The 27,001-nt window shown below is 44.7% G+C and overlaps 2 protein-coding genes, 1 long non-coding RNA gene and 1 pseudogene across 5 annotated transcripts in view; 2 read left to right on the plus strand and 2 right to left on the minus strand.

Moving 5' to 3' along the window:
• The window catches only part of LOC112448790 (uncharacterized), a 51,411-nt gene extending 36,011 nt beyond the window's left edge, over positions 1 to 15,400 (plus strand). The window contains exons 5-6 of one of the 2 annotated variants that reach the window (XR_009496456.1): positions 9,924 to 10,094; positions 13,891 to 15,400. This is a non-coding gene — a long non-coding RNA (uncharacterized lncRNA). Of the gene's footprint in view, positions 1 to 9,923; positions 10,095 to 11,409; positions 11,794 to 13,890 lie in introns of those variants that run through there. The other variant, XR_009496454.1, reaches the window with a different exon arrangement.
• On the minus strand, positions 9,372 to 11,868 carry LOC100300483 (antimicrobial peptide NK-lysin). 2 transcript variants are annotated; one of them, XM_010810100.4, is made up of 5 exons: positions 11,734 to 11,868; positions 11,359 to 11,462; positions 10,771 to 10,872; positions 9,889 to 10,057; positions 9,372 to 9,540 (listed from the first exon to the last, which is right to left on the minus strand). In XM_010810100.4, exons 1-5 carry the CDS (start codon positions 11,783 to 11,785, stop codon positions 9,530 to 9,532), a joined length of 438 nt encoding a protein of 145 aa, XP_010808402.1. In that variant the 5' UTR covers positions 11,786 to 11,868; the 3' UTR covers positions 9,372 to 9,529. The 2 variants fall into 2 exon arrangements, with proteins under 2 accessions (XP_010808402.1, XP_002691410.1); XM_002691364.6 differs by having other exon boundaries at positions 9,372 to 9,543; positions 11,734 to 11,867.
• Positions 15,401 to 18,499: 3,099 nt separating the features above from the next.
• LOC513573 (dnaJ homolog subfamily C member 11-like) lies at positions 18,500 to 20,797 on the minus strand. Its single transcript, XM_059891767.1, is given in 2 exon segments — positions 18,500 to 20,283; positions 20,286 to 20,797. Coding segments are annotated over 2 exon segments (1,668 nt in total). The 5' UTR covers position 20,797; the 3' UTR covers positions 18,500 to 19,126.
• An 870-nt stretch (positions 20,798 to 21,667) lies between these two features.
• LOC112448891 (probable G-protein coupled receptor 160) lies at positions 21,668 to 26,747 on the plus strand (annotated as a pseudogene).
• Positions 26,748 to 27,001: the final 254 nt, after the last annotated feature.

Here is a 27,001-nt window from a genome sequence, read left to right on the forward strand (position 1 = left end):
CTTCTCCTCCTGCCCTCAGTCTTTCCCAGTATCAGGGTCTTTTCCAATGAGTCAGCTCTTCGCATCAGGTGGCCAAAGTATTGGAGCTTCAGCTTCAGCATCATTCCTTCCAATGAATATTCAGGGTTGATTTCCTTTAGGAATGACTGGTTTGATTTCCTTGCTGTCCAAGGGACTCTCAAAAGTCTTCTCCAGCACCACAGTTCAAAAGCATCAGTTCTTCAGCAATTAACCTTCTTTATGGTCCAACTCTCACAGCCATACATGACTACTAGAAAGACCATAGCTTTGACTATGCAGACCTTTGTTGGCAAAGTGCTCTCTTCTTTTTGACACTGTTAATTTTCCTCCAGTAGGTGGCAGCACTTGTACCATCACTTTTGAGTGGATTCCTGCTGCATTTTGGTAATAAAGTCTTCAGGGCAGTTCACCCAAGTCAGTTGGAGACAGAACGCAACTTCAGGGTTAATAGCCTCACTCGACCCACAGCTTTAAAAAAGGGTAAAAAAAGCCCACATCTAAGGAAGTCTGTGAAGGGAATTCAAGCAAGTCTGTCCAAACCCTGCCCAGGCCACGGGGCAGCTGTTCCCCTAAGTGGGGACAGCTCCAGCCCCCAGCCTCATATCATCATCCCTAGCTGGGGCTGGAGGTGGGGGGCAAAATGGACCGGACTTATTGAAGGTCTCAGGGCCCTGCCCCTTCATACTCTGGGGTCCCAAGAGACACAAAGGGACATGAACCCTTGTGTGCACCTTAACGGTCTCCGCTTAGAGTTTCCATCTGAAGCAAGAAGCAGAGACCCAGTCGACCTGGAGGAGGGTGGGCCACTGCCAGGGAATCCTGTGGCAAGGGAAACCACAGATCAAGACATTCAGACTCAGGAAATCAAGGTGGCTACACAGAGTCGCTGTCTCCCTTCACGGCCCGAGGGCTGCCAGTCCTGCTTCCTGGAGTGGCAGGAGAGGACAAGAGGTAGCCTGGGCTCCAATCCCAGATGTGCCACCTCCTAGCTGTGGGCCTTGACCAAGTTCCTTACCCTCTCTGTGCTTTATTCTTATCTGCAAATTTCATAGGGATTTGGGGTGTTTATGAGGACTGCGTGAGATTACACTGTAAAGTTCTTAGAACTGAGCAGGGCACAAAGAAAAGGCTCAACAAAGCTTAGCTTTCATTTTTGTTACCACAAATACTCCTGTTATTTCATTTTCATGCACTGCTTCATTATGGTTCTTGATCCCCAACGGTTTCAGCTTGCAGTGGGTATTGTTGCCCAGCCCCAAGACTTTAAACAGCCTCTCACCTCCAGGCGTGTTACTTCTAATTCTAGATCAAGGGCTCTGATTGGCCCAGCACATCGCTGTAAGCCTGGGCCACAGACCAGGCTCCACCCATATGGGCGTCCCAGGTCGCAAGGTCACTGAGGGCAGCCAACCACGGAGAGTTTTCTTCCAAAAGGTGGACAGCCAGGAATAGACCAGTAAAGTCAACACACGCATAAAACATTTTTCAAAGATATGTACGTGCTGTTGTGAATAAAATAAAAGTGAAAGTGGTTCAGTCGTGTCGGACTCTTTGTGACCCCAAGGGCTATACAATCAATGGAATTCTCCAGGCTAGAATATTGGAGTGGGTAGCTTTTCGCTTCTCTAGGGGATCTTCCCAACCCAGGGATTGAACCCTGGTCTCCCGCATTGCAGGTGGATTCTTTACCAGCTGAACCACAAGCGAAGCCCAAGAATACTGGAGTGGGTAGCCTATCCCTTCTCCGGGGTATCTTCCCAACCCAGGAATGGAACCGCGGTCTCCTGCAAGCAGGCGGATTCTTTACCAACTGAGCTGCTAGGGAAGCTTGTGGATAAAATATGAATGTATTTAAAGGTGTCAATTGAGCCACAGTACTTTTCTTAATTATTCCTGTTATCAATAATATATTCATATATTATTATATTAATATTTTATATCAGTAAATATAAATGATCATCATTCACTTTCTCAATGCAACTTAAGGTGCAAATTTTACCATGTTCAGTTCAGTTCAATTGCTCAGTAGTGTCCAACTCTTTCCTGCAGACCCCATGGACTGCATCATGCCAGGCTTCCCTGTCCATAACCAACTCCCAAAGCTTGCTCAAACTCATGTCTGCTGAATCAGTGATGCCATACAACCATCTCATTCTCTGTCTTCCCCTTCTCCTCTCGCCTCCAATCTTCCCCAGCATCAGGGTCTTTTCCAATGAGTCAGTTCTTCACATCAGGTGACCAAAGTATGGGAGCTTCAGCTTCAATATCAGTCCTTCCAATGAATATTCAGGACTGATTTCCTTTAGGATTGACTGGTTTGATCTCCTTGCAGTTCAAGGGACTCTCAAGAGTCTTCTCCAGCACCACAGTTCAAAAGCATCAATTCTTCAGTGTTCAGCTTTCTTTACAGTCCAACTCTCACATCCATACATGACTACTGGAAAAACCATAGCTTTGACTAGACGGACCTTTTTCTGCAAAGTACAAACAAATGTGTCACTCAGTCGTGTCCGACACTTTGCTACCCCATGGACTGTAGCCTACCTGGCTCCTCTGTCCGTGGAATTTTCCAGGCAAGAGTACTGGAGTGGGTTGCCATTTCCTTCTCCAGGGAATCTTCCACACCCAGGCATTGAACCCGGGTCTCCGAAATTGCAGGCAGACGCTTTACCCTCTAATCCACCAGGGAAGCCCTTGTCAGCAAAGTAATGTCTCTGCTTTTTAATATGCTGTCTAGGTTGGTCACAGCTTTTCTTCCAAGGAGCAGGTATCTTAATTCCATGGCTGCAGTCAACATCTGCAGTGAATTTGGAGCCCCCCAAAATTAAGTCTCTCACTGTTTCCATTGTTTCCCTACCTATTTCCCATGAAGTGATGGTCTTTACCATGTTGGTCTTTATTAAATGTCTTGATTGTAAAAACAGTCTTCATCCATCCTCAAATATTTGGTATATAAGCCCTCAACACTACAGTGGGCTGCTTCTGGTCCACCTTTAAAGTAGCTGACTGAGCCTTAAATCTCTGGACCAGTCCACTCTCCTCCCTGGCACCCTCCCCTGACACAGAGGCTCCAGGGTTCTATTGCCCTAGTATGCATACCCCTCCCGACTCTTAGTCTCTGCCTGTGAGCATACAGCCTGCAGTGTCTGGGTGCTGTGATTATGAGACGTACCTATAAATGCTCTCCTGAGCATCATCCCCACTCCCCAAAAAACATCTCCTTGGGTGGGAGTGAACTGGGTGGTACGGGAGGGGCATCCAGCATTTATTCTGAAGATACAGTGATTCTCTGGTCCTCTGGAGGACATTAGGGAGGGATGGTAGCATCTAAGAGAGAAACATAAGGCAGGCATGTCAGATGAGTCTTGTGCCTCAGGACAGGAACCCATCTCCAGGCTCTGGGTTTCTGGCAACTGCTGGAACAGGGGCTGAATCTGCAATAAGGCAAGGTGATGACTCCAGCTTCTCTCTGTGATACAGCCTGCAGGAAACTGTCTCATTCACCGTGGACAACTGCGATTCTCACCACCTCATCATCTGCCTAAAATTCTGTACTCCCAGCACCTTCTAGGTAATCACCCATCTTCCAGGTAACCTCTTAGCACAGCTTACATCATGCTAGGCACACACATGAGTTATCTAAGCAGAGCAACGTAGGAGTCTTGCAAGTATTGTAGGTTCTATGTCAGATAAGGAAACCAAAGAGGCAAAGAGGCCAAGATCAACATCATCTGAATGAAACCAAGACCTGTCTGGGGCCCTGGTCTGTGCCCACAGGCAGTACTCTTGAAGCCTGTTGAGTAAACTCCAAGATTCTCAACCTGAGTATATGGGAAAGCACATCTTACTTAGAGATAGGCAAGCCCCTAATACCAGGAATCCACAGTTCCTGATTCCCGCCAGAGAAATGTCTTCCTATTCGGAAGTGCCTCAGAGACAATACTGGCTTCCCAGGTGGCACTAGTGGTAAAGAACCTGCCTGCCAATGCAGGAGACATAAAGTGAGGCAGGTTTGATCCCTGGGGTGGGACGATCCCCTGGAGGAGGTCTTGGCAACTCACTCCAGTATCTTTGCCTGGAGAATCCCATGGACAGAGGACCTGGAAGGCTACAGTCCTTGGGGTCACAAAGAGTCAGACACGACTGAAACAACCCACACACACGCAGAGACAACACTCACCATCGTTACAAGCGGGACTGGACATTTGCCGATTTGGCCACACAGCATCTACTCTTCCTTCCTAATAATCACTCTAATTTCCTTTGGGGAATTATCTGACAGCTACTGTGTACTGTCTCGGTGGACAGTAACTCATCTAGCAATCTATCCTCCACTTCATAAGCCAAAACAGTCACCCAGATCTCCTAGAGCCTGACTTCCTTTTCATCACCTTAGAACAATCAAAGCCAAGTATCTGATCTAAGCTTGGCTGGTTGAATGCTCTCCTTCCTAGGATTTTGGCTTTGGTGCAGGAGACACAAAGACAGAGTGAGCTCATTGTGGAAATTCATTCACCCCAATGAGTGCACCTGGGTGAGACTGAAGTGCTCTCCCTGCTTCAAAGGACCCTTTGAGCTGCCCAGCTCCTGTCCAACTTCTGTTCTAGGTCTTGCCTTCCAGCCTGAGGCATCCATGGCCACCCAATCACTTCCCTTTTCTTAATTTAGGCTGAGTCAGTTTCTGTTGCTTGCCATCAATGAATCTGGCTAAAATACACCAGCTCATGCTAAGGAAGAAAGAATTCCCCATTTCCCTTCCACATGAGGGATTCAAAGACCAAGTGTGAACTCGCCAAGATTCTTTTTTATTTTATTTTATTTTGTTTTATTTTTGGCCGCACTGGGTCTTTGTTGCTGCGTGCAGGTTTTCTCTAGTTGTGGCAAGCAGGACTACTCTTCATTAAAGTGTGTTGGTTTCTCATTGTAGTGCCTTTCTTGTTGTGGAGCACAGGCTCTAGGCTTGCGGGTTTCAGTAGTTGCAGCATACAAGCTCAGTAGTTGTGGCTCACAGGCTTAGCTGGCCTTATGGAATGTTGGCCTCATGGAATGTGGAACGGATAAGGCAATGGCACCCCACTCCAGTACTCTTGCCTGGAAAATCCCATGGATGGAGGAGCCTGGTAGGCTGCAGAACATGGGATTGGGAAGAGTCAGGCACGACTGAGCGACTTCACTTTCACTTTTCACTTTCATGCACTGGAGAAGGAAATGGCAACCCACTTCAGTGTTCTTGCCTGGAGAATCCCAGGGACGGCTGAGCCTGGTGGGCTGCCGTCTATGGGGTCGCACAGAGTCGCACACGACTGAAGCGACTTAGCAGCAGTAGCAGCAATGTGGAATCTTCCCTGACCAGGGACTGAACCCAAATTCCCTGCGTTGGCAGACAGATTCTTATCCACTGTACAACCAGGGAAGTCCTGCCCTAGATTCTTAACCAAAAAAGAAAAGAAGCCTATAAAATTTGCTAGCCCTAACCATCTGCCAGGTGGCAACTTCCAGTCAGAACACAGAAAGCCTTAGTTTGTTACTGAAAGGGTATGGTGGGTCTGGTGGCTAGCTACTCAAAAGCCAATAAACAAGCCAGGTTGGTCGAAAGGAAGTTTGCTTTATTTCAGATACTGGCAACTGGAGGGGTGGAGTTGGGGGAGGAGGCGAGGGTGGTGGACATCTGCTCAAGGGCCAACTCCACCCCTCCCCAATAAGCAGGGGGTGAGAGCTTTCATAGACAGGGGTGGGCAGCGTGGGTCTACATGCAGAAAGAGCACAGTCATCTCTAACAGTCATCTTTAAACTGGTCACCAGTGGTCTGACCAGCATCATCTTGATTGTTTTAGATACAGTTAATCTTCAGTTCCAGGGTTCATTTGTTTCCATTTCTTTGAGGTCAATTCTCAGAATTGTGGCAGCTCATGGGTACACTTTGCTCATCATGTTAACTTCTCCACCTAGTGTTTTGGTATTTATAAGACCACTCACAGGATATTGCTCAGAATATTACCTAAGTGTTGTGCTGTGCTGAGGTTAGTCACTCGGTTGTGTCCTACTCTTTGCCACCCCATGGACTGTAGCCCACCAGGCTCCTCTGACCATGGGATTCTCCAGGCAAGAATACTGTAGTGGGTTGCCATTCCCTTCTTCAGGGATCTTCCTGACCCAGGAATGGAACCCAGGTCTCCTGCGTTGCAGGTGGATTCTTTACTGTCTGAAGCACCAGGGAAGCCCAAGAATACTGGAGTTGGTAACCTATCCTTTCTGCAGGGGATCTTCCTATCCCAGGAATTGAATTGCGGTCTCCTGCACTGCAGATGATTCCTTACCATCTGAGCTACTAGGGAAGCCCCCAAATTATCTATAGCCCTTAAGAAGAAACTAAAAGTCCTTGACTATGCTTAATGACTGCATTATTATTTAGTCTCCTTTGACTGTTTTCCTTTGTTTCAGCATTTCTCACTCCTCTGATTAAACTTATTCTTTGACTAAAGTTTTCCACAGACAAAAGGCAGGGAGAAGACATGGTGGGGATGGGGCAAGGACCATAAGGTCTTGCTCCATTTCAAGTTCACTTGACAAAGTTAGGCTACTGGATGAAGGGAGGAGTGGAATTTCTAGTGTTTACTCAACTCACAGGGAAAGTCTAGAGATTACCTACTCACTATTGCAGCAGTCCTCAGATTTGTCCTGGGAACAGAATTGCACAGTGGAAGTTGTGGTGAAAGACACTTGGAAGGAGAGTGATAGCTGCCTTGGAGACATAAGGCTAACCTGTAAGCTGGCTAATTTGCTGGAGAGAAAGCAAAGAAAGAAAAACCTGTGAAGAGGCCTCCCTGAGTAGAAAAAAGTCTCTAACAGTGACCCATACAGGACTTAGGTTTGATTGGACTTCATAAAGCAATTTGTCCCCTGGGACATTGTTGAAAACAATAGAGCAGTGAGCCAGAAATTTTGGAGATTCACAACGCGGTGTTTTGAGACAAAGAGAACCCTTCCCAAACCTCTGTCATCACAGGATAGTTGTGGTCATGCTCAAGGCTGTAGCCCTTGAGGTGCAACATCTGAGGCATCACACTATGAAGGGTGGAGGGACCTCACTAAAATTACCCAGTCAGTTACTAAACATGAAAACAAGCAATTCATCTCGAAAAGGCAATAATATACCTGGGGAGCGGAGTGTGACCAGTAGCCATATTTGCTATAAGATATTATCTAAGATAACCAGTTTCCAACAAAAAATTATAAGACATAAAGAAATAGGAAAGAATAGGGAATTCCCTGGTGCTCCAGTGGTTAGAACTTGGCCCTTTCACATTGTAGGTTCAATCCCTGGTCAGGAAACTTAAATCCCACATGCCAAGAGGCAACAAAGCCTGCGTGCTGTGACTAGAGAAACCCCAAACACCACAATGAAGACCCAGTGCAGCCAAAAATAAATAAATAGGAAATCTGAATAAACTGTAGACTTTAGGAAAAACAAATAAATAAAGATTATGTGGAAATAGATTGCATCAAGAATAGAGAACCCACACACTTATGGCCAATTAATCTACAACAAAGTATGCAAAATACACGCTGAAGAAAAGACAATCTCTTCGACAAGTGGTGCCAGGAAAACTGGACAGCTACATGTAAAAGAATGAACATTTTCATTTTGTCATATATAAGCTTAAATGGGTTCAAAACCTAAATGCAAAGTCAGATACTATAAAACTCCTAGAGGAAAATGTAGGCCAAACAGTCTTTGACAGAACTTGCAGCAGTAGTTTTTTGGATCCATCTCTTAGGGTAATGGAAACAAAAGTAAAAATAAACAAATGGGACCTATTAAACTCTAAATTGTTTGCACAGCAAGAGAAACCATAAAATGCAAAGATAACCTATGGAATGGGAGAAAATATTTGTAAATCATACCAACAGCAAGAGCTGAATTTCCAAGACATAAAAACAGTTTACACAGTTTAATAAAAAAAATTTTAAAAACAACCAAAAATGAGCAGAAGACCTAAGTAGACATTTCTCCAAAGAAGACAGACAGATGGCCAACAGAAACATGAAAAGATGCTCAACATCACTGATTATTCCGTTCAGTTCAGTCGCTAAGTCGTGTCGCCGACTCTTTGCCACCCCATGAATCCCAGCACGCCAGGTCTCCCTGTCCATCACCAACTCCTAGAGTTCACTCAAACTCATGTCCATCAAGTTGCTGATGCCATCCAGCCATCTCATCCTCTGTCATCCCCTTCTCCTCCTGCCCCCAATCCCTCCCAGCATCAGAGTCTTTTCCAATGAGTCAACTCTTTGCAAGAAGTGGCCAAAGTATTGGAGTTTCAGCTTTGGCATCAGTCCTCCCAATGAACACCCAGGACTGATCTCCTTTAGAATGGACTGGTTGGATCTCCTTGCAGTCCAAGGGACTCTCAAGAGTCTTCTCCAACACCACGGTTCAAAAGCATCAATTATTCAGTGCTCAGCTTTCTTCACTAATTATTAGAGAAATGCAAATTAAAACTACATTCAGGTAGTTTTGATGATGGCCATCTGACCTCACTCTGGTCAGAATGGCCATCATCAAAAAGTCTACAAGTAATAAATCCAGAGAGGGTATAGAGAAAAAGGAACCCTCCTGCACTGTCAGTGGGAATGTAAATTGGAACACCCACTGTGCTGAACAGTAAGGAGGTTACTTAAAAAACTAAAAATAGAGTAACCATATAATCCAGTAGCCCTGCTTCTGAGTATATACCCAGAAAAGACAAAAACTATAATTTGAAAATATAACATGTACCCCACTGTTCAATAGTACTATTTATAATAGACCTCATCTTTATCTATTCATATATATATATATATATATATATATATATATATATATATATAGCTTCCTCGGTAGTTTAATTGGTAAAGAATCCACCTGCAATGCAGGAAATGCAGATAATTTGGGTTCCATCCCTGGGTCGGGAAGATCCCCTGAAGGAGGGAATGACAAGCCACTCCAGTACTCTTGCCTGGAGAATCCCATGGATAGAGGAGCCTGGTGGGCTACAGTCCATAGGGTCACAAAAAGTCGTACAAGTCAGCAACTGAGCAACAACAACAAAACCCGAATGGTCTCCTCAGCTGGTCTGAGAGCTCCTGGGGGTATGTTTGTGATGTACCCCAGGGTCTTGGAGTGACAAGCAGTACAATAATTATTTCATGACCATATGTGTGAGAGCTGCTAAGTTGTCTTGTTCACCACTAAACCCCTAGCATCTAGAACCACATGACATACAACCTGTTTATTGATTGAACTTATGGGTCAGATGAGCGTGCCCCTCTTCTGAAACCCAACAAAGGAAAAGAAGCTGAAGCAAAAGTCTTGCATGATATTTTATTCTGAGAGGGAAAGGCAGTGGAGGGAGTTTGGTGAGAGAAACTGGAGAGAAGACTCCTGGATTCAGGAAGGAAGGAGCCGGCCGAGGATGCTGGAGTTTCTGTGCTTTTTCCCCAGGATGGGGTAAGAGGACCCAGGGAATCAAATGAAACCTACTGTGGAGAGAAGAGACAGGTTGATCCGGGCTCTGATTTCTCAGTCTCGGGCCATTTCCTTGGTGTCAACCTCATCTTACGTGATGGTCTCATTCAATCCTCATTTCAGCCTCAGAAATAGAAATAATTATTGCCCTTTCACAGGTAAGGAAACTGAAGCTCAAAGAGGTTAGGTTACTTGCCCAAGGTCACACCTCTGAGGAGAAATGGAGACCTGATTTTACTCCAGGATTGTTTGCAGGAGTGTGGGGAGGGGCAGGGGGAGGCTGCCTCAGGCTGTTAGGAGTTTGCCTTTCACGGGGAGGCTGTCAGGGAATGAGTCCCTGCTGTTGCCTATGCACATACCTGGCTTGCTTTTGCACATCTTGATGTCCTCACAGATAACCCGAGAGGTTTTTCCAGCTGTGATGTCTGCAGCGATGCGACGGAGAAATCTCTTCGTGATTGACTTGCACAGACCTTTCAGCAGCCGCATCTTGCTGCACATCTTGGAGGCCACCTCGATGACGGTATTCTGCAGCGGCAGCGCCGTGGTGGGAAATGGGCTTCAGGTGAGCCTTGCCGGGCCCTGTCTCTGCAGGCCCCGGCAGCCTTGGGCTCTCAGCGGGTCTGGCAGTGGGAGTGCTGGGTCCCGGGAGTTGGCGCCAGGTGGTAGTGGGAGCAGGGACTGGAGAGACAGGGCTTAGCCCCCCTCCCCATCTCAAGCCTGGCCAGCAGGGGCTCTGGAAAGGACAATTGACCCTGCCGAGTCTTAGCCTCTGTATACCCAGGCCCTGTCTTCTGGGTGGAGAGTGGTGCCCAGACCCACTTTAAAGGCTCTGTCTATATAGCTTCTGGGTCCAGGGCCAGACTGGGGGCTCCATCTGCTGGGGCGGGGGGAGGGGGGAGTGCGGCTGTGGCGGGTTAGGAGGGTATCCAAGCTTGGAGCTTTGGTCCATTGCTTTTGAAATATCTTCTTCTGACATCTCCCATGGAAGGGGATAAATCTGAGTACCCCAGGGTGAAGGTAGTGATGCTGAGCAGGGTGGGGGAGCCAAGGAGAGGGAGGGAGGGAAAGTGAAACTATGGTTCTGGTGATGATGCCTCCACTTGTTAAGTATTCACACAGAGCTAAGTACATCCCACTTTCCAGCTCATTTAAAAAGCCTAGGTAAGGATTCCCAGCCCTCCCCACTCCACTTGGGGGCACCTCTCCACCCGCCAAGTCCCACAAGCCTCCCGTCTCACCTCATCGGGCTGATCTCCCAACTTGTCCATCAGATGTTGCATTATCATCCAACAAGGACCACAGAGTAGGCCCAGCTCTTCTCCTTGGAGCAGCAGGTCACCCTATCAGGAAAGGAAGCCCATTAGGGTGGTCTCTCAGACACCCCAACTTCATAAGGACTCCAGGAAGGGTCCCCTGGGTGCTTTCAAGCCAGTAGGATGATCCATGATCTGTCTGTCCATATGAGGACCTGAGCCAGACTGGCTGGCCCCTGCCCATCTCTCTGCCTGTCTTCGAGGGGCTGAGAGACCCCACGACCTGCCCCCACACCCACAGCACCGGCCCCAGCCCAGCATCTGCCCCTCTGCTGTTCTACCATCAGACAAGGAGGAGGCTCTTGGGGAGGGCCCAGCCACCAGGGTAGCCCCCACCCCACTGTCAGGTACCAGTGTGAACAAAACCAGCATCTTCAGCTCCCAACCCTGCCTCCCCACCCCCTGACCAGTTCAGTCTCCAGACCCTCACACCTGGCACTGCCCAGGGAGGAGAGGAAGGAGAGGGATGATGGGGGGGGGGGCGGGTAGCAGGTGGGGGGTATCCCCGTGTACCTGGGGATCCTCCGGGTCCAGGCCCTGGCACAACTCATCTCCATCACACAGATGGGCCGTCGCCTGGTCATGGCTCTCAGGAGTCAGACCGGAAAAAGCCAGTCCTGGGGAAGAAACAGCATGAGCAGCCCTCCACAGAAAGATGGAGAGGAGAAGTCAGTGCTTCTGGCTGGGGAGAGCCCAGGAGGCAGCTGGCGCCCAGGACGGGGAGGCGGCCTTGTGAGGCGTCCCGGGTGCCTCCTGCCCTGCTCTGCCCTGGGGCTGCTCTGACCCATGCCGGGTGCCCTTGGAGCTCATGCTCGGGTCCATCAAATCTGAGAAAGCAGGGCTGGGAGGAGGAGCCATCGGGATCTATCCCAAGGGGAATGTCCTCACCCGGGGCGACCAGGAGCACCGAGGCAATGAGCAGGACAGCCCAGGAGGTCATGTTGAGGCAGCTGCCCAGGCTCCCTCCACAGCCTGTTTTATAGAGGCTGCGAACCTGGCAGGGTCCTCTTCCTATTTTTGGCGACCTCCCGTGTCTCTGAGTTTACCACAAACACCGGTACTGGTCTGTGGAGAAGTGGGAGGAGGAGTGCACCTCAGAGCTTCCACACACCCCTCTCCACCCCGCCCTGCCCAGCACTAGAACTTTCTGAACTGAGCTGGGTGTTGATGGAGAGCATTGGCCGCCATGATGCCCATCCTGCCCTGATGTGGTAACAGGAAGAGAAGTCCCCACTACCGAGGGGTTGGGTAGGGCCCTTGGCCAAGTGAGCATCCATGCCCCCTGCCTCATCTCTTCCTCCCACCCCAGAGGTCTGGGCTGGTGTCACTATGTCATCCTTCTCCTCATCTCTTGGGTCTCCTTCCAGCCATTTAAGCCAGTGTAGCACTACCTGATTCAGATGAAGAAAAAGGTGCCCTCAGGGTAGATCCTGAAGCTCCTCCTCCCAGCCCTGGATTCTCCAGCTTCATGGACCCTGATCATGAGCTCTATGCGCACCCTGGGTCCCCTAGACCCACACCAGCCTTCTCACCATCATCAAGGAGGCTAGGCCTTTCCCTCAGAGCTGGGTTCAGCCCAGCCTGGCAGTGACCTGGCCGATGGGCAGAGAGAGCCGGTGGGAAGGACAGGAGCCCCAGCCAGGGTCTGGTCCCAACTTCTGGGTGTCTGAATAGTCATCTGTGTCATAAAGGTCATTGGCCTTCATCTGTCAGAAAAATTGAATAGTAGATACAAATAATTTCTTAGTATCCATATGTCCCAAATATTGCGTGGGATATACTTACACTGGAAAGTATTTGTTGTTTACCTGAAATTCCAAATAAACAGCATTCCATAGTTTGTCTGGCCCCTTGAATCCTTTCTGGTTTATTACCCAAATCCCAGGGTAGCAGACACACTCACACTAACTCATGTCACACACTTACACACGGTTACATGAACTCAGGGACATACACTCTCCAAAGCACTGACAAATTCACACACACTCATAGCCACTCACACTTCCAGATACCCACACACACATACTCACACATTAATTCACAACCACATACTTTCATATACTCATAAATTCACACATAAACACACCACCTTTATTCTTGCCCATTGTGGAAGTCAGTGAATGCCACACTAAGGAGCAAAGAATTGAAGCATTTTTAAGCACTTTGGCTCTTTTATTTTTATTGAAATAAATTTTAATTAGATAAGTAAGAAACAATAAATTAAACCACTTATAAGTTCACCAAACAGATTTACAGAAATATTGACAGATGACAACTAGACTCATAGTGGTCATCATTTTTAAATTTATAGAAATATTGATTCTCTATGGTGTGTACGTAGTGTTGTCGGTCAATTATACTTAAAAACAAACTCTTGGAAAAAAGAGATTGGATTAATGGTTATCAGAGGCTGGGGTGGAAGGTTAAGGGGTAGGATTGGATGAAGGTGGTGGTCACAAGGTACAAACTTCCAGTTATAAGATAAGTAAATACTAGGGATGTAATGTATAACATGAAAAAGATAATGAACACTGCTATTATATTTATTTTTACATTATATTTATTACATTATAAATGAAAATTGTAAAGAAAGTAAATCCTAAGAGCTCTCATTACAAGGAAAACTTTTTGTCTACTTAATGTTGATTTCTATGAGATGATAATTGTTCACTAAATCCACTGTAATCATCATTTCATGATGAATGTAAGTCAAATCATTATGTTGTACACCTTAAAAGTATATAATGCAGCATGTCTGATATCTCAATACATTGGAAATTAATTAATTATTAAAAATTTACATAAATATCCATTTATGCCTTTCAATGAATATATTTATAAACAAGTATATGTTTATATAAAGTTATATATCATAAAAAATGTTTTGGAACAGCTTTTTAAATTTAACAAGATGTCATGAACATTATCCCAGTCAATAAATTTAGATTTCCTTCATCATTTCCATTGGTTTCCTCATATTCTATTTGAGGGGTGAACTCTAACCGGAGTCCTCAATTCTGGGACTCATGAGGCTTCTACTTGCAGGGCAGAGGTCGGGAGAGCCCAGCAACAGCTTGTGCAGTAGTCTGGGTGAGTGACACGAATGCCTTCTTGAGACTGGTTGCCTCATAATCCCAAGATGACTACTGAGGCCCTCCAGGCCCTAGGGCCCCGCCCCAGGTGGAAAACTGAGAAGAGTGAAGCAGGAAAGGGAGGTACTTATATGTATTTTTAAAAAGCAAATATTTCCCAGAGACCTTCAGCTTGTCTCATCAGTACGTCCAGGGGGTACTCGCAACTGTGAAGGGCTATACAGAAGGAAGCGTTTGGCTGGACTTTGAACCAAACTGAGATTCTGCCGGGAAGGACAGATGAGAAGTCACGGGATCAGGTAGGCAACAGCAGTATCAGCTACAGAAGAACTTCTTGCTAAACAGTGTTTTGAAGGAAAATTGATGGCATTTTGTAACTAATCAGATACAAGAGACAGAGGAGACAGGAGGCAAGAGTTTTATAGTATTTGAAGGCTGAGGGGCCAGTGGTGAAGCGGGAAAATTAGGAAATGGAGCTTGTGTGTGAAAGCTGAGTTTGAGGTGTTGCATTTGTGTGGTCTGCTTGAGGGCAGGGCTGCCTCTGCTGTCACATCCGCCCTTGATTACTAGAACTGTCCTGAGACCAGATAGTCAGCTAAGGGTTCGCCTCCTGTAAGGAAACCAGGACTCAGAGAGGTCCAGTGAATGCTCCAAGGACACACAGCTCAAACCACATATGTCTGGGGATTTGAACTCAGACTCCAAAATCCAAGTTCGTCCCCACTCCACATTGGCCCTATCTCTAGGTCTCTAGGCCAAAGTTGCTTGCCATCTGGCCACCAGGTCAGGCGCTGTCCCCGCTCCCCTCCACAAGCCTCCTCTTTCCTAACCACGTGAAGATACCATGGTCTACATGTGGAGACCACATTAGTAAAGAGGAAAAAGCCCAAGAAGGTGACTCATGTCTTTCTTTACCGTATTCAGTAAATACACATATCAGTAAATACACACATATACAAATATCTTTGGGGAATTCATATTCCAGCAAGCCCTTTTCTGGGGTACTAAGGGGTATGGACAAGGGGCCCTGGGGTCCCACGTGACAAGAACCTAGCACAAATCCACAAGTCCTATCCGTTTGCGGTCGTGGGGTCCCATGGACCAGCCCATTGCAAGTCAGTCTTCAAAAAATCTTTGCTTTCCCCAGTGTCATGAAGATATCCTCTTGTTTCTTCTAGCAGTTTTATAGTTTTCTATATGTAGGTCTGCGATTCACCTCAAATATGCTGGGTTGAAATTCTGTTGCTTCAGATCAATTTGTTGAAAAGATTTTCATTTTCCCATTGAATTGCTTTGACATCTGGGTCAGAAATCAAATGTGGGTCTGTTCGTAGGTTCTTTATCACAGCAAGTACTGCATTAATAATAATAGCAAAACACTCTGATTCTTTTAAACGGGCACAATATTTGAATAGTCACTTCATAAAGGAAGAATAGCCAATAAATATTTGAAAAAGTGTTAAATACCATAACTCATGAGGGAATTCTATGTTAAAACTACCATGAAATGATGGCACCAAAATGACTACAATTAAAACAAGATCTCGCTTATGTGTGGAATCTGAAAATGAAACAAACAAAAGAAAACAAAAAAACAGAACTCGTAGAAACAGAGCCCTTTTCTGGGCGTGGGGCCCGATGTGGGAAGAGGGCAAAATAGGTGAAGGTGGTAAAAAAGCACAGGCTTCCAGGTGTAGAGCAAGTCCTGGGTGTGTAACCTAGAGCACAGTGACTATAGTTAGTAATACTTCATGTATATTTGAAAGCTGCTGAGAGAAATCTTAAAAGTGCCCATCACAAGAAAAAAATCGTAACGTGGTGATGAATGACAACTAGACTTCTGGTCATAGTCTTTTTGCAATCTATATTATATCAAAGCATTATGTTGTAAACCTGAAACATATCATATGTCATATGTCAATTACATCTCAAATTTTTTAAATGAATAATAATATCTATCATGCAAGGATGTACTGAGATATTAAAAATCATATTAAATATTTGTCATATGTAGGGAAGAAAAGACAAACAATACTAAGTGTTAAGAAGGATGTGGAGCAATGGGTACTTCAAAAGTTGTTGGTGAGAATACAAAATGAACTTTTTAAACATAGATTGACATTGTTTCACAGAGTTAAGTATACACTAATGAAAACATATGCACATACAAAGACGATTACAAAAATGTTCACAGAAACATGACCCAGCACCTACACTCCTAGATATATACTCCAAAAAACTGAAAACAGAGATTCAAAGGGACACTTGTTCATCAATGTTCATAACATTTTTCAAAATAACCAAAAGTGGGAATGACCCAAGTGTCCCTTGATAGATGAATGGATCAACAAAATATGGTATACACATACAATGGAATATTATTCAACCATGAAACGGAATAAAGTTCTGATACAGGTAACAACATGGATGAACCTTGAAAGAATTAAGCTAAGTGAAGTAAGCCAGATACAAAATAATACATATGATACCACTTACATGAAATATCTATAAAAGGCAAATTCATAGGGATAGAAAATAGATCAAGGATTACCAGAGACTGAGGGGAGGGGAAAAGAGGGAATTATTGCTATTGGTTACTGAGTTTCTATTTAAGGTCATTAAAATAAATTTTGGAAATAGTGATGATATTTGCAGAATATTTAATTAGTGCCACTGAATTGTACATTTTGAAATGGCTACAATGGCAAGTTTGTGTTATATGTATTTTACCCCAACAATAACAAAAAAAGAGAGAGAGAGAGATAATGCTCTTAGAAACTTTCCCACAAAAGCCAAACATCAGAAATAACCCAAATGCCCACCAACAGGTAAATGGATAAATAAAGTTTAGCCATACAATGCAATACTACTTGGTGATAAAAAAGAAATAAAATGCTAATACATGCAACAAAATAGATGAATGCCAAACACTGAGCAAAAAGATACGAAACACAAAAAAACTACACTCTGCATGATCCCATTGATACGAAATTCTAGAACAGGCAAAATTCACATCTGGTGAAAAAGAGCAGAAAAATGATAGGAGGGGAGAAGAGGATGTGGGAGTTTTGGGGAAAGTACACAAAGGGGCTCTCTCAGGTGATGAAAATGTTCTCCATTCTGACTGGGGTGTGAATCTCATGGGTACATGCATCTATCAAATCTCATCACTCTCTACACTTAAGATTTATGCATTTCACTATATGTAATCACGTCCCAACAAAACGAGTATCCAAAAATGCTTAAGTTACAATCTCATGGTTCCTAATGAACATTGGGGATTCCCTGGTGACTCAGTGGTAAAGAATTGGCCTGCCAGTGCAGGAGATACAGGTTCAACTCCTGGTTCGGGAAGATCCCCTGGAGAGGAAAATGGCAACCCAATCCTATAGTCTTGCCTGGGAAATCCCACGGACAGAGGAAACTGGTGGGCTACAGTCCATGGGGTCTCGAAAGTTTGGATACAACTTAGCAACTAAACAACAGCAACAATGAACATTATCAAATACTTTCCAAAAGTATTATATCAGTTTACACTGCCATTACCTACAAGTTCGCTGTACTTTCACCAGCGTTAGATATTATCATAGTCTTTCATCTGCAAATGTAATGAGTAGAAATAGTAAGTACTTTTAATCTCCACTTAGGACCACAAATTGTTTAATACTTTCCCAAATATTTATTTACTGTCAAATGCATTTGGGGAGGAGGACTTTCCTAGTGGTCCGGTGGTTAAGAACCTACCTCACAATGCAAGGAATCTGTGTTCGATCCCTGGTCAGGGAACTGGGATTCCACAAGCCACTGAGCAGCTAAGCCCTCCCAAACACAACTAGAAAGTCCCTGCATAACAACAAAAGATCTCACATGATGCAATGCAGTTCCTGCAACTGAGACCAGAGGCAGCCAAATAAATACATATCTACATATATTTTTTAAACTTTTTATTTGGGGGAATTATCTTTCTTATTTTGATTTTTGTCCCTTGCCCCTTATCTATTAGACTCTACTATTTTTTTTTTAATTTCTAAGGATTCTTTATGTCATAAGTATATTAATGGTGATTAAACTACTCCACTTGGGGGAAGAGAGGGGATTAAAAAAAGCAAGAGTAAACATTAAAAAAAATAAAAAATAAAACAAAATACTCCGAATGCTTTGTCACTTCATAGCTTACCTTTAAATGCTGGTGACGTTTTTCTTTTGTTTAGAAAGGTTTCATTTTCTATAGTCAAACACATCTTTTCTTTGTGACATGTTTTTTCAGTTTAGAAAGTTGTCAAGTCATTACTGCCTTTTATCTAAAAATTTTTTTTTTCAAATTTTTGCTGTTACCTAGTTTTTTAATGTTGTATTATTTTAATTCTCTGGAACTTTATTTTAGTAAGATATGCAGGAATCAAATTTTATTCTTTACAAAATGATATGTTCAGTTAATTTAAATTGTTGATGGTATATTTTCCCTGATTTCCCTGATTTTCTGCTGATTTGAATTTATTCTTTTATCATATATCAAGTTACCTTTAATAAAATCAAATTCTGAGCTATCTCTTCTGTCCCACTGGTCTGAATATCTAGTGTTCTATTTAACACCACAAGGTTTAACTACTGCAACTTTCTTTTCAGATTTTTCTTTGATAGTACTTTACTTTATTTTTTTTTTTTCCTCAGGTAAAAAGTAGATTTATAAACCCACACCATCCTGTCCAGATTCACGCAGTCACATTTCAGCAGGAAGGTGACTCAACAGGCGTTCCCTTGATCCAGAGACTCTGCTCCTGGGAACGGCTTCCCTCCTTCCGCTTTGTTTTCTGTGTTCAGTGTGGATTTTAGGAAAGGTAGCTCACGGTCACGGGCATGAGGGCGAGGTGTTCATAAATACCTCACGGCAGACAGAGAGCTACTGGGTGGCTCAGCGGGCTGAGGGACCCTGAGGCCCCGGGGGCTGGGCCTTCCCTGCGGGGACATGATCCTTGGAAACAGACTCGGGCCCAGCTGCGGTTCCGGGCCTGGTGGGGTTGCCTTGGGGCATCTGTGTGTCCCTTCACATAATTGAGCCAGTACCACTTTCTATGCAAATACAAAATAAACATCTGATTCTGGGTTTTTTCCCCTGCTTCTTTCCAAAATTTGTTGACTCCTGGGGAAATTCTTTTGCAGCCCCTTTTGAATCTGGCTTCTCAAGTAGTTTATCCATCAGTATCAATTCTGTGAGACTGCTTTGGTATCCTGAGTGCCTCGCTGTCGAGCACCATCACCTGATGAAGGACCCCGCGGAACTGGTAAAGCACTTTCAGGTTCTCTTCACCCACACACGGGTCGTAGAAGCTGGGCAGCCCAGCCTTGGAGGCCTCGGTGAGGATGAGCTTGGAGTCCTTCATCAGACACTGCAGGGGCACGGTCACATCGATCACCTTCACCTTCTCGCTCTTCTTGCTCTTGTCATTGACAAATTTTCCATACCAGGCATTGATGATGATGAGCCCCATTCTGGACTCTTCGACCTCGATTATTCTTCGGACAGATTCCTGCATCAACCAAACGGCAGCTTCTGCCTCTGGTTTCTTCTGCAGGATGTCGGTGGCTGTGCTTTCCCTTTGCTTCTCCAGTTCCTTCTCCTTCTGAGCCCTGAGGTAGGGTCTGATGACCAGGCGGTGCAGAGCGAAGTACAGCAGGAGCGGCCCCTCGGTGGCGTAGAACACGGCGCTGGGCAGCAGCTGGTCTGTCAGGTAGATAGGGAAGAAGTAGGTCTGACTGGCCCTATTTAACTTGATTTTGAGGGAAACGGCCTGTGGGACTCCAACGCTGACAGCCGCCCCGAGGACACTGTGCCTGGAGATCTTCCTCTCTGCTTCCATCACCGTCCCGAAGAAGCTGGCCTTCAGGGACCCCTTCACTCGGGTCTGGTCGTCATCCTGGAATTCGTGCTGATAGCTGATGAGTGCGAAGGAGTGAGGGATTCCAAGCTGCGGGCCCACAGTGAAGTGGCTGGTCTTGGTGTCCCGGACGATGCTGGTGTTCATGGCTGACTGGACGCCCCAGCGCCACTGCAGGTAGCCCACCGTATTCTTGTCCAGGTTCCGGGCCAGGACAGTGGTGAGGCCCGGCTGGATGCCGTGGGATGAAAACTGCAGGGCACAGTGTGTCATCACAAAGCATCTTGGTGTGAGATTACGGAACAGCTTCAGGCCAAATAAAGGCCCCTGCAGATCCCCAGCTCCAAATTCTAACTCTCCCCAGCCCTTCACAGAAGTGACTCGTCTGAGCGCAAAGTTAATGGAACCCCCTCCATTCCCATTCTGGGTTGAGAGGCTTCCAGAGAGGATGGCTGTGTCTGAAGCTGTTGGGGTGCCACAATGGACTGTGATATGTGCATCTTGTTAACTTCAATCTGTGGAAAGCCACTTCCGGACACATCCTCGTACTCCTCCTCATAGCGATCAAAAAGGTCAGTGGCGTCAGTGCCAACACTGATGGTCCCCTTGGGGTTGGTGCGCTGCTGCAGCCTGCTCTCCTCCCTCTCGCGCTGCAGCCGCTCAAACTCTTCTCTGATCTCAGCTGGCGTTCTCCTCCTTTCCACAACCTCCCAGCCTTCCATCTCCAGTCCTCTCTTGCCATAGATGTCATAGATGGCCCTGGTCTGGGGGTCACTGAACACTTCATAAGCCTGGTGAATGAGGTTAAACAGCCGCTCGGCCTGCGATTTGAGCCCTGGGTCTCTGTGCTTGTCGGGGTGGTAAAGCATGCACAGCCGCCGGTAGGCCGCTTTTGGCTCTTCGCAAGAGGCCTCCCTGCGCACGTTCAGCAACGAGTAATAGTCTTCATTGTCCAGCTCCTCCTTGCTCAAGGCCGTCGCCATCTTAGTACTTTACTTTAAAAGTATACTTCAAAAAACAAGAAAAAGTATCTTTAAAATATTTTATACGCTTTAATACTTTATTTTCTAAAAGCATGTATAAAGTATATTGTGCGTGTGTGTGTGTGTGTGTGTGTGTGTGTGTGTGTGTGTGTGCATAGTTGCGTTCAACTCTTAGCGACCCCATGGCCTGTAGCCCGCCAGGCTCCTCTCTCCATGGAATTTCCCAGCCAAGAATACTGGAGTGGGTTGCCATTTCCTACCCCAAGGGATCTTCCTGACCCAGGGGTCAAACCCAAGTCTCTTGCATCTCTTGCGCTGGCAGGCGGATTCTTTGCCACTGTGTTAATACTAAATACTGCTGCTGCTGCTAAGTCACTTCAGTCGTGTCCGACTCTGTGAGACCCCATAGTCGGCAGCCCACCAGGCTCCCCCGTCCCTGGGATTCTCCAGGCAAGAACACTGGAGTGGGTTGCCATTTCCTTCTCCAATGCATGAAAGTGAAAAGTGAAAGTGAAGTCGCTCAGTCGTGTCCGACTCCTAGCGACCCCATGGACTGAAGCCCACCAGGCCCCTCCATCCATGGGATTTTCCAGGCAAGAGTACGGGAGTGGGGTGCCATTGGCTTCTCTGACTAAATACTGAAGATAACAATTTAGAAATTTTTTTTACTAATAAACTATCACAATGAAATTCTCATACCAAATTTTGTGAAAACTAAAAATTAATATGGAAAAATTCATATCTTTACAGTCACTTTTCCAGCCATGAGCATACTATGACTTTCAGTTTTTCTGTCTTCCTTTACACCTCTCAAAAAAGTTTTAGGAATAACTCAGACTCAGGGACACTGAGCTCCATCGAGTGGCCGGAAATGGTGACTGAAAAGCACGACCCCCACCCTCACATCCCCGAGGCCACAGGAGGGACCCACCGCCCTCCGAGGAAGGTGCAGCTTAGAGGCACTGCGCTCGCACAGTCCCACGCTTGGCACATGACTCTGAGCTTACTCACAGGGCATTTTCGTATAACGAAATGAAATGGTAGAAAAGAAAGTGATCATTAGAGGCAGTAAAGCTGAAATAAGTGGAAAGATCATCAGCCCACTGCAGAAAGTAGATGGTGAAAAACAGAGTGAAGCAAGGTTTTGTATTTCCCAGGCCACCTGAAATTCAACTAACAAGTGACTGCTCTACAAAACAAAAACAAAGAAACAAAAAACCTGCTCTTTCTTTAGAGAGCTGCTCTATTCAGTTCCAATTACATGAAATAAATCAGCCCCTTGAGGTTAACTGTCTGCTTTTCCTGATTATACTTGGAAAAATATTAAATAGCCTCACACTTGGAATAAGAAGGGAAAAAATACCCACCAAAACTGTATGGAGTATTTTGCTTTTCACTGGTCTTCATGGATCTTTTTCTTCTGTAAACATATCTGTTGTATCATATTTCAGGAATTTAGTACTTTAAGGCATTAGATTTACTGAGTACTATGTCTGCCTATTTATCCAAATTATTTCCTTGACTTACAGCTTTTTGCAGCCACGAGTTCTCCAGTTTTCTTTTTTATTTATTTATTTACTCATGAATTTATTTCCTTGGCTGTGGCAGATCTTAGCGGCAGCATGTGAACTCTGAGTTGTGGCATGCAGAATCTTCAGCTGCAGCAAGTGGGATCTAGTTCCCTGACTAGGGATTGAACCCCAGCCCCCAGCATTGAGAGAATGGAGTCTTAGCCACTGGACCATCATGGAAGTCTCTCCAATTTTCCTGATGGCATGTATAGATTATTACCCAAATTTCTCTAAAGTCATCAAGTTTCTGTTTATGTCAACACTTCATTTTATTTTTATCTACAGTATTTAATTTGAATTTCAGTCCTTGCTTATGTTTTGAGAGCTCCAACTATCTACTAAAACCTGAAGACACAGTGTGTTTAGTCTTATCAATGTTCTTTTGATTTCAGCATTTAGGGCTACTGCCTGTCATTTTCCATAGTGACGATTTTATTTATGACATAACCTCGGGTCAGAAGTCATGATCCTTTTATAGGCTATTTAGGGTAACTTCCTGTATACATGAGATGATCTTCTCTTCCCTTTTTATCCCATTCCAATTATAATGAGAGCTCTAAAAAATACTCTTGTCCAAGCTCATTATCTGTTTTCTTGGCACCTGGTAACCATCAGTGCTACTTCAAATAGTCACCCTTTTACTGAAAGTACAGTCCCTAACATATTTGAAGAGGAACATTCTTTGGTTCTACTTTGTCAATAGTTTTCTTAGAGCTACAGTGGATTGGTTTAATTGTCACAAGCTTAACTTAAGGGACATCATTTTGGGCTTCCCTGGTGGTCTAGTGGTTAAAAATTGGCCTCCCAATGCAGGGGGTGTGGGTTCAATCCCTGATGACAGAACTGAAATCCCACATGAGGGTCAGCTAAGCCCCGAGCCGCAGCTACTGAGCCTGAACACTCTAGAACCTGTGCTCCGCAGTAAGAAGCCTGAGCAACACACTTAGACAAAAAAAAAAAAAAAAGACTGCACACCACAACAAAGACCCTGCACAGCCAAAAACCCAGCACAGCCATAAAAAAGAAACATCACATGACTTGTGGTTCCTTTTGTCAACTAGAAATGCAGCTTTGTCTGCTTATAATTCATAATCTTGAGCAAATTGAAAATAATCAATAATATATCAGAGAAATGCAAATCAAAACTACAATGAGGTAGCATCTCACGCCAGTCACAATGGCTGCTATCAAAAAGTCTACAAACAATAAATGCTGGAGAAAGTGCAGAGAAAAGGGAACTCTTTTACACTGTTGGTGGGAATGCAAACGAGTACAGCCACTATGGAGAAAAGTGTGGAGATTCCTTAAAAAACTGGAAAAAAAAACAAAACTGGAAATAGAACTGCCATACAACCCAGCAATCCCACTACTGGGCATACACAACGAAGAAACCAGAATTGAAAGAGACACGTGTACCCCAATGTTCATCGCAGCACTGTTTACAATAGCCAGGACATGGAAGAAACCTAGATGTCCATTAGCAGATGAATGGATAAGAAAGCTGTGGTACATATATACAATGGAGCACTACTCAGCTATTAAAAAGAATGCATTTGAATCAGTTCTAATGAGGTGGATGAAACTGGAGCCTATAATACAAAGTGAAGTAAGTCAGAAAGAAAAACACCAATACAGTATATTAACACACATATATGGAATTTAGAAAGATGGTAACGATGACTCTACTTGCAAGACAGCAAAAGAGACACAGATGTAAAGAACAGACTTTTGGACTCTGTGGGAGAAGGCGAGGGTGGGATGATTTGAGAGAATAGCATTGAAACATGTATATTACCATATGTGAAAGAGATCACCAGTCCAGGTTCAGTGCATGAGACAGGGTGCTCAGGGCCAGTGCACTGGGACGACCCTGAGGGATGGGATGGGGAGGGAGGTGGGAGGGGGGTTCAGGATGGGGGACACATGTACACCCATGGCTGATTCATGTCAGTGTATGGCAAAAACCACTACAATATTGTAAAGTAATTAGCCTCCAATTAAAATAAATTAATTAATTAAAAATAATAATTTTTTATATTTTAACAACCTAGTTTTAACATTAGAGCTAATCAAAACTTATAACAACAACAATAAGAATCATAATTATTAAATGAGTTAGAATGATGACTCAGCACATACAAAAATGAACTGAACTGTAGTTTTTCCCCCATCAACTTTCATAACTTTTCATAATGCATCTTTTGGGGCCATGATACTATTTATTAAATAATGCTTTCCTTTAAAAACAAAATAATTCCAAGAAAGTGTTTATATCTGTTCAGGAATATTGTACATTACAAATGCCAATTTGTTGTTAACACAAAAGCAAAATGAGTTAACTTCTGTTAACTTTTAACTTTGCTGAAGTTAAATGAGTTGATTTCTGGCTATACTGATGTTCGTACTACCCAAAAAATTTGGATGCAAACTGTTCTGTAAATATGAAATTTGTGCAAACTTTGGAAATGAGCCTTTAAAATATTTTAATCTAAATTTTTATTATGGATCTACTGTATAGCACAAGGAACTGTATTCAATATCTTATAATAACCTATTATAGAAAAGAATCTGAAAAAGAATAGGTTGTATGTATATTTATAACTGAATCACTTTGCTGTATATATGCAACATTGTATATCAACTATATGTCAATTTAAAAAATCTTTGTTAAACCTCTCAGCAGCAGCTTACCACTCAAAATATAAATGTGAGAGAGGAAAACAAGACAAAGCCGCCTTGGGGGCTATTATGCCTAGACTCTCTCACCTTCTTTTTCCCCCTCCTTCTATATGGAGAGGTTGGAAAGTTACAGCAGCACTTCCCAGAATTCATTGCAGCTTGCGTCTGGATGTGAAACCGTGTCTACAGTTCGATGCACTGATATGGGATTCTGGAGGCTGACCCCAATACCATCTTTCTATTCTCTTTTGACTATTTTGGCTGCTGGCGAGCCAGGTCATGGAAGTGTGACATTTGGGGGCAGGAGCATTTCCAGTATCAAATGTCTTCTTGAATTTGGCTTTCTAATCTAATTCCTGGATGTGTGTTCTTGAACTCTGAGCTTCAGAACCAGCTTCAAGTTGCCTTTAGCATCAACTATTGAGAATCACTTCTGAATTTTTCAAGGCCCAATTCAGAACCTACTTCTTTAGTCCTACATACGATTTTTAAGGACCTAATTCCCTGTGTAAAATCCTCCTGGAAAAGAAAGTAGGAGTGGGTGGGTTCTAATTTATTCTGCCAAAGAGGGGCTTCTCTGTACCTGTACCTGCACTGTGTCCTCTATATCTTCGGGGAACCCTGAGAGTGTGGTACACACACCCCGCCCCACACACACACAGTAGTTTTTTCCTCTTAACCCCATGATTTAAACTGCCGGGTCAGTGGTTAACAAGGATGTGGCTGAAGCTTTGAAGAGTAGATCAGTCTTAGAGGTGACACACTACCTTAGAGGCATGAATGCTCGTCCTTCCCACCGCCTCCCCTATCTATTAATAGATGCAACCTCTCCGTGTCCTTTATTAATGTGTCTCCATTTTGCTCCCAGAAGCCCCTGACCCATGGAGCATTGTCTTCAAGGACACCCTATACAATAGGCTACAGAATCACTTCTATTTTCCAAGTCAGCCCATGGCTATATTAGTTTTCTCTCGTTGCTGTGACAGTTACCACAGACATAGTGCCTTAAGACCACGCCCATATAGACCCTCCAGGTAGCTCAGGGCTTCTAGGCTATGAGCCACCCATCTCCTTGCATGGCCCTTTAATAAACCTCTCTCTGCTCCAAACTCACAAACAAGCAAGCAAGCAAAAAACACCCATCTAATGATCCGACAACTGTGTAGGTCAGAAGTCTGAGTCGGTTCAGTTGGTTCCTCTGCTATGGGTCTTGGAGAAGGCAATGGCACCCCACTCCAGTACTCTTGCTAGGAAACTCCCATGGACGGAGGAGCCTGGTAGGCTGCAGTCCATGGGGTGGCTAGGAGTTGGACACGAGTGAGAGACTTCACTTTCACTTGGAATTGGCAACCCACTCCAGTGTTCTTGCCTGGAGAATCCCAGGGACGGAGGAGCCTGGTGGGCTGCCGTCTCTGGGGTCACACAGAGTTGGACATGATTGAAGCGACTTAGCAGCAGCAGCAGCTGTGGGTCTCATGAGGCCAAAATCAAGGTGTTGGCTGAGTGGACTCTTTTCTGGGAAGAATCCACTTCCAAAGTCACTCAGGTTGTTGGCAGAATTCAGTTCCCCGTGGTTGTAGAACTGAAGTTTCCTTTTCCTTGCTGGCTGTCATCTGAAGTTCATTCTCAGCTTCTAGAGGCTACTGGCATTTCCTGACTCATGGCCCTCTCTGTCCAGATCAAGCCTTTCTCATGCTTTGAATCGCTCTGAGGCTCTCTGCCTCATCTTCCTGTCTTTCACTTGACATACACTTACTGACATAAATACACAGGCTATCCTGCCTGTTCTTTCTTTTGCTCTCCTTGGGTCCCCATTTCAGCACCTACAGTCGGCAGTCCCTCCTTTGCTTTATTATCCATGAGTTTATGATTATGCATTTTAGTTTTATTTATGAACTGCATGAGGGAATTTACATTTTTTTAATGAAATATATTAGGAAAGCAAGTAAAAGCTT

This window comes from Bos taurus, chromosome 11 (assembly GCF_002263795.3).
Source record: "Bos taurus isolate L1 Dominette 01449 registration number 42190680 breed Hereford chromosome 11, ARS-UCD2.0, whole genome shotgun sequence".
NCBI lineage: Eukaryota > Metazoa > Chordata > Mammalia > Artiodactyla > Bovidae > Bos > Bos taurus.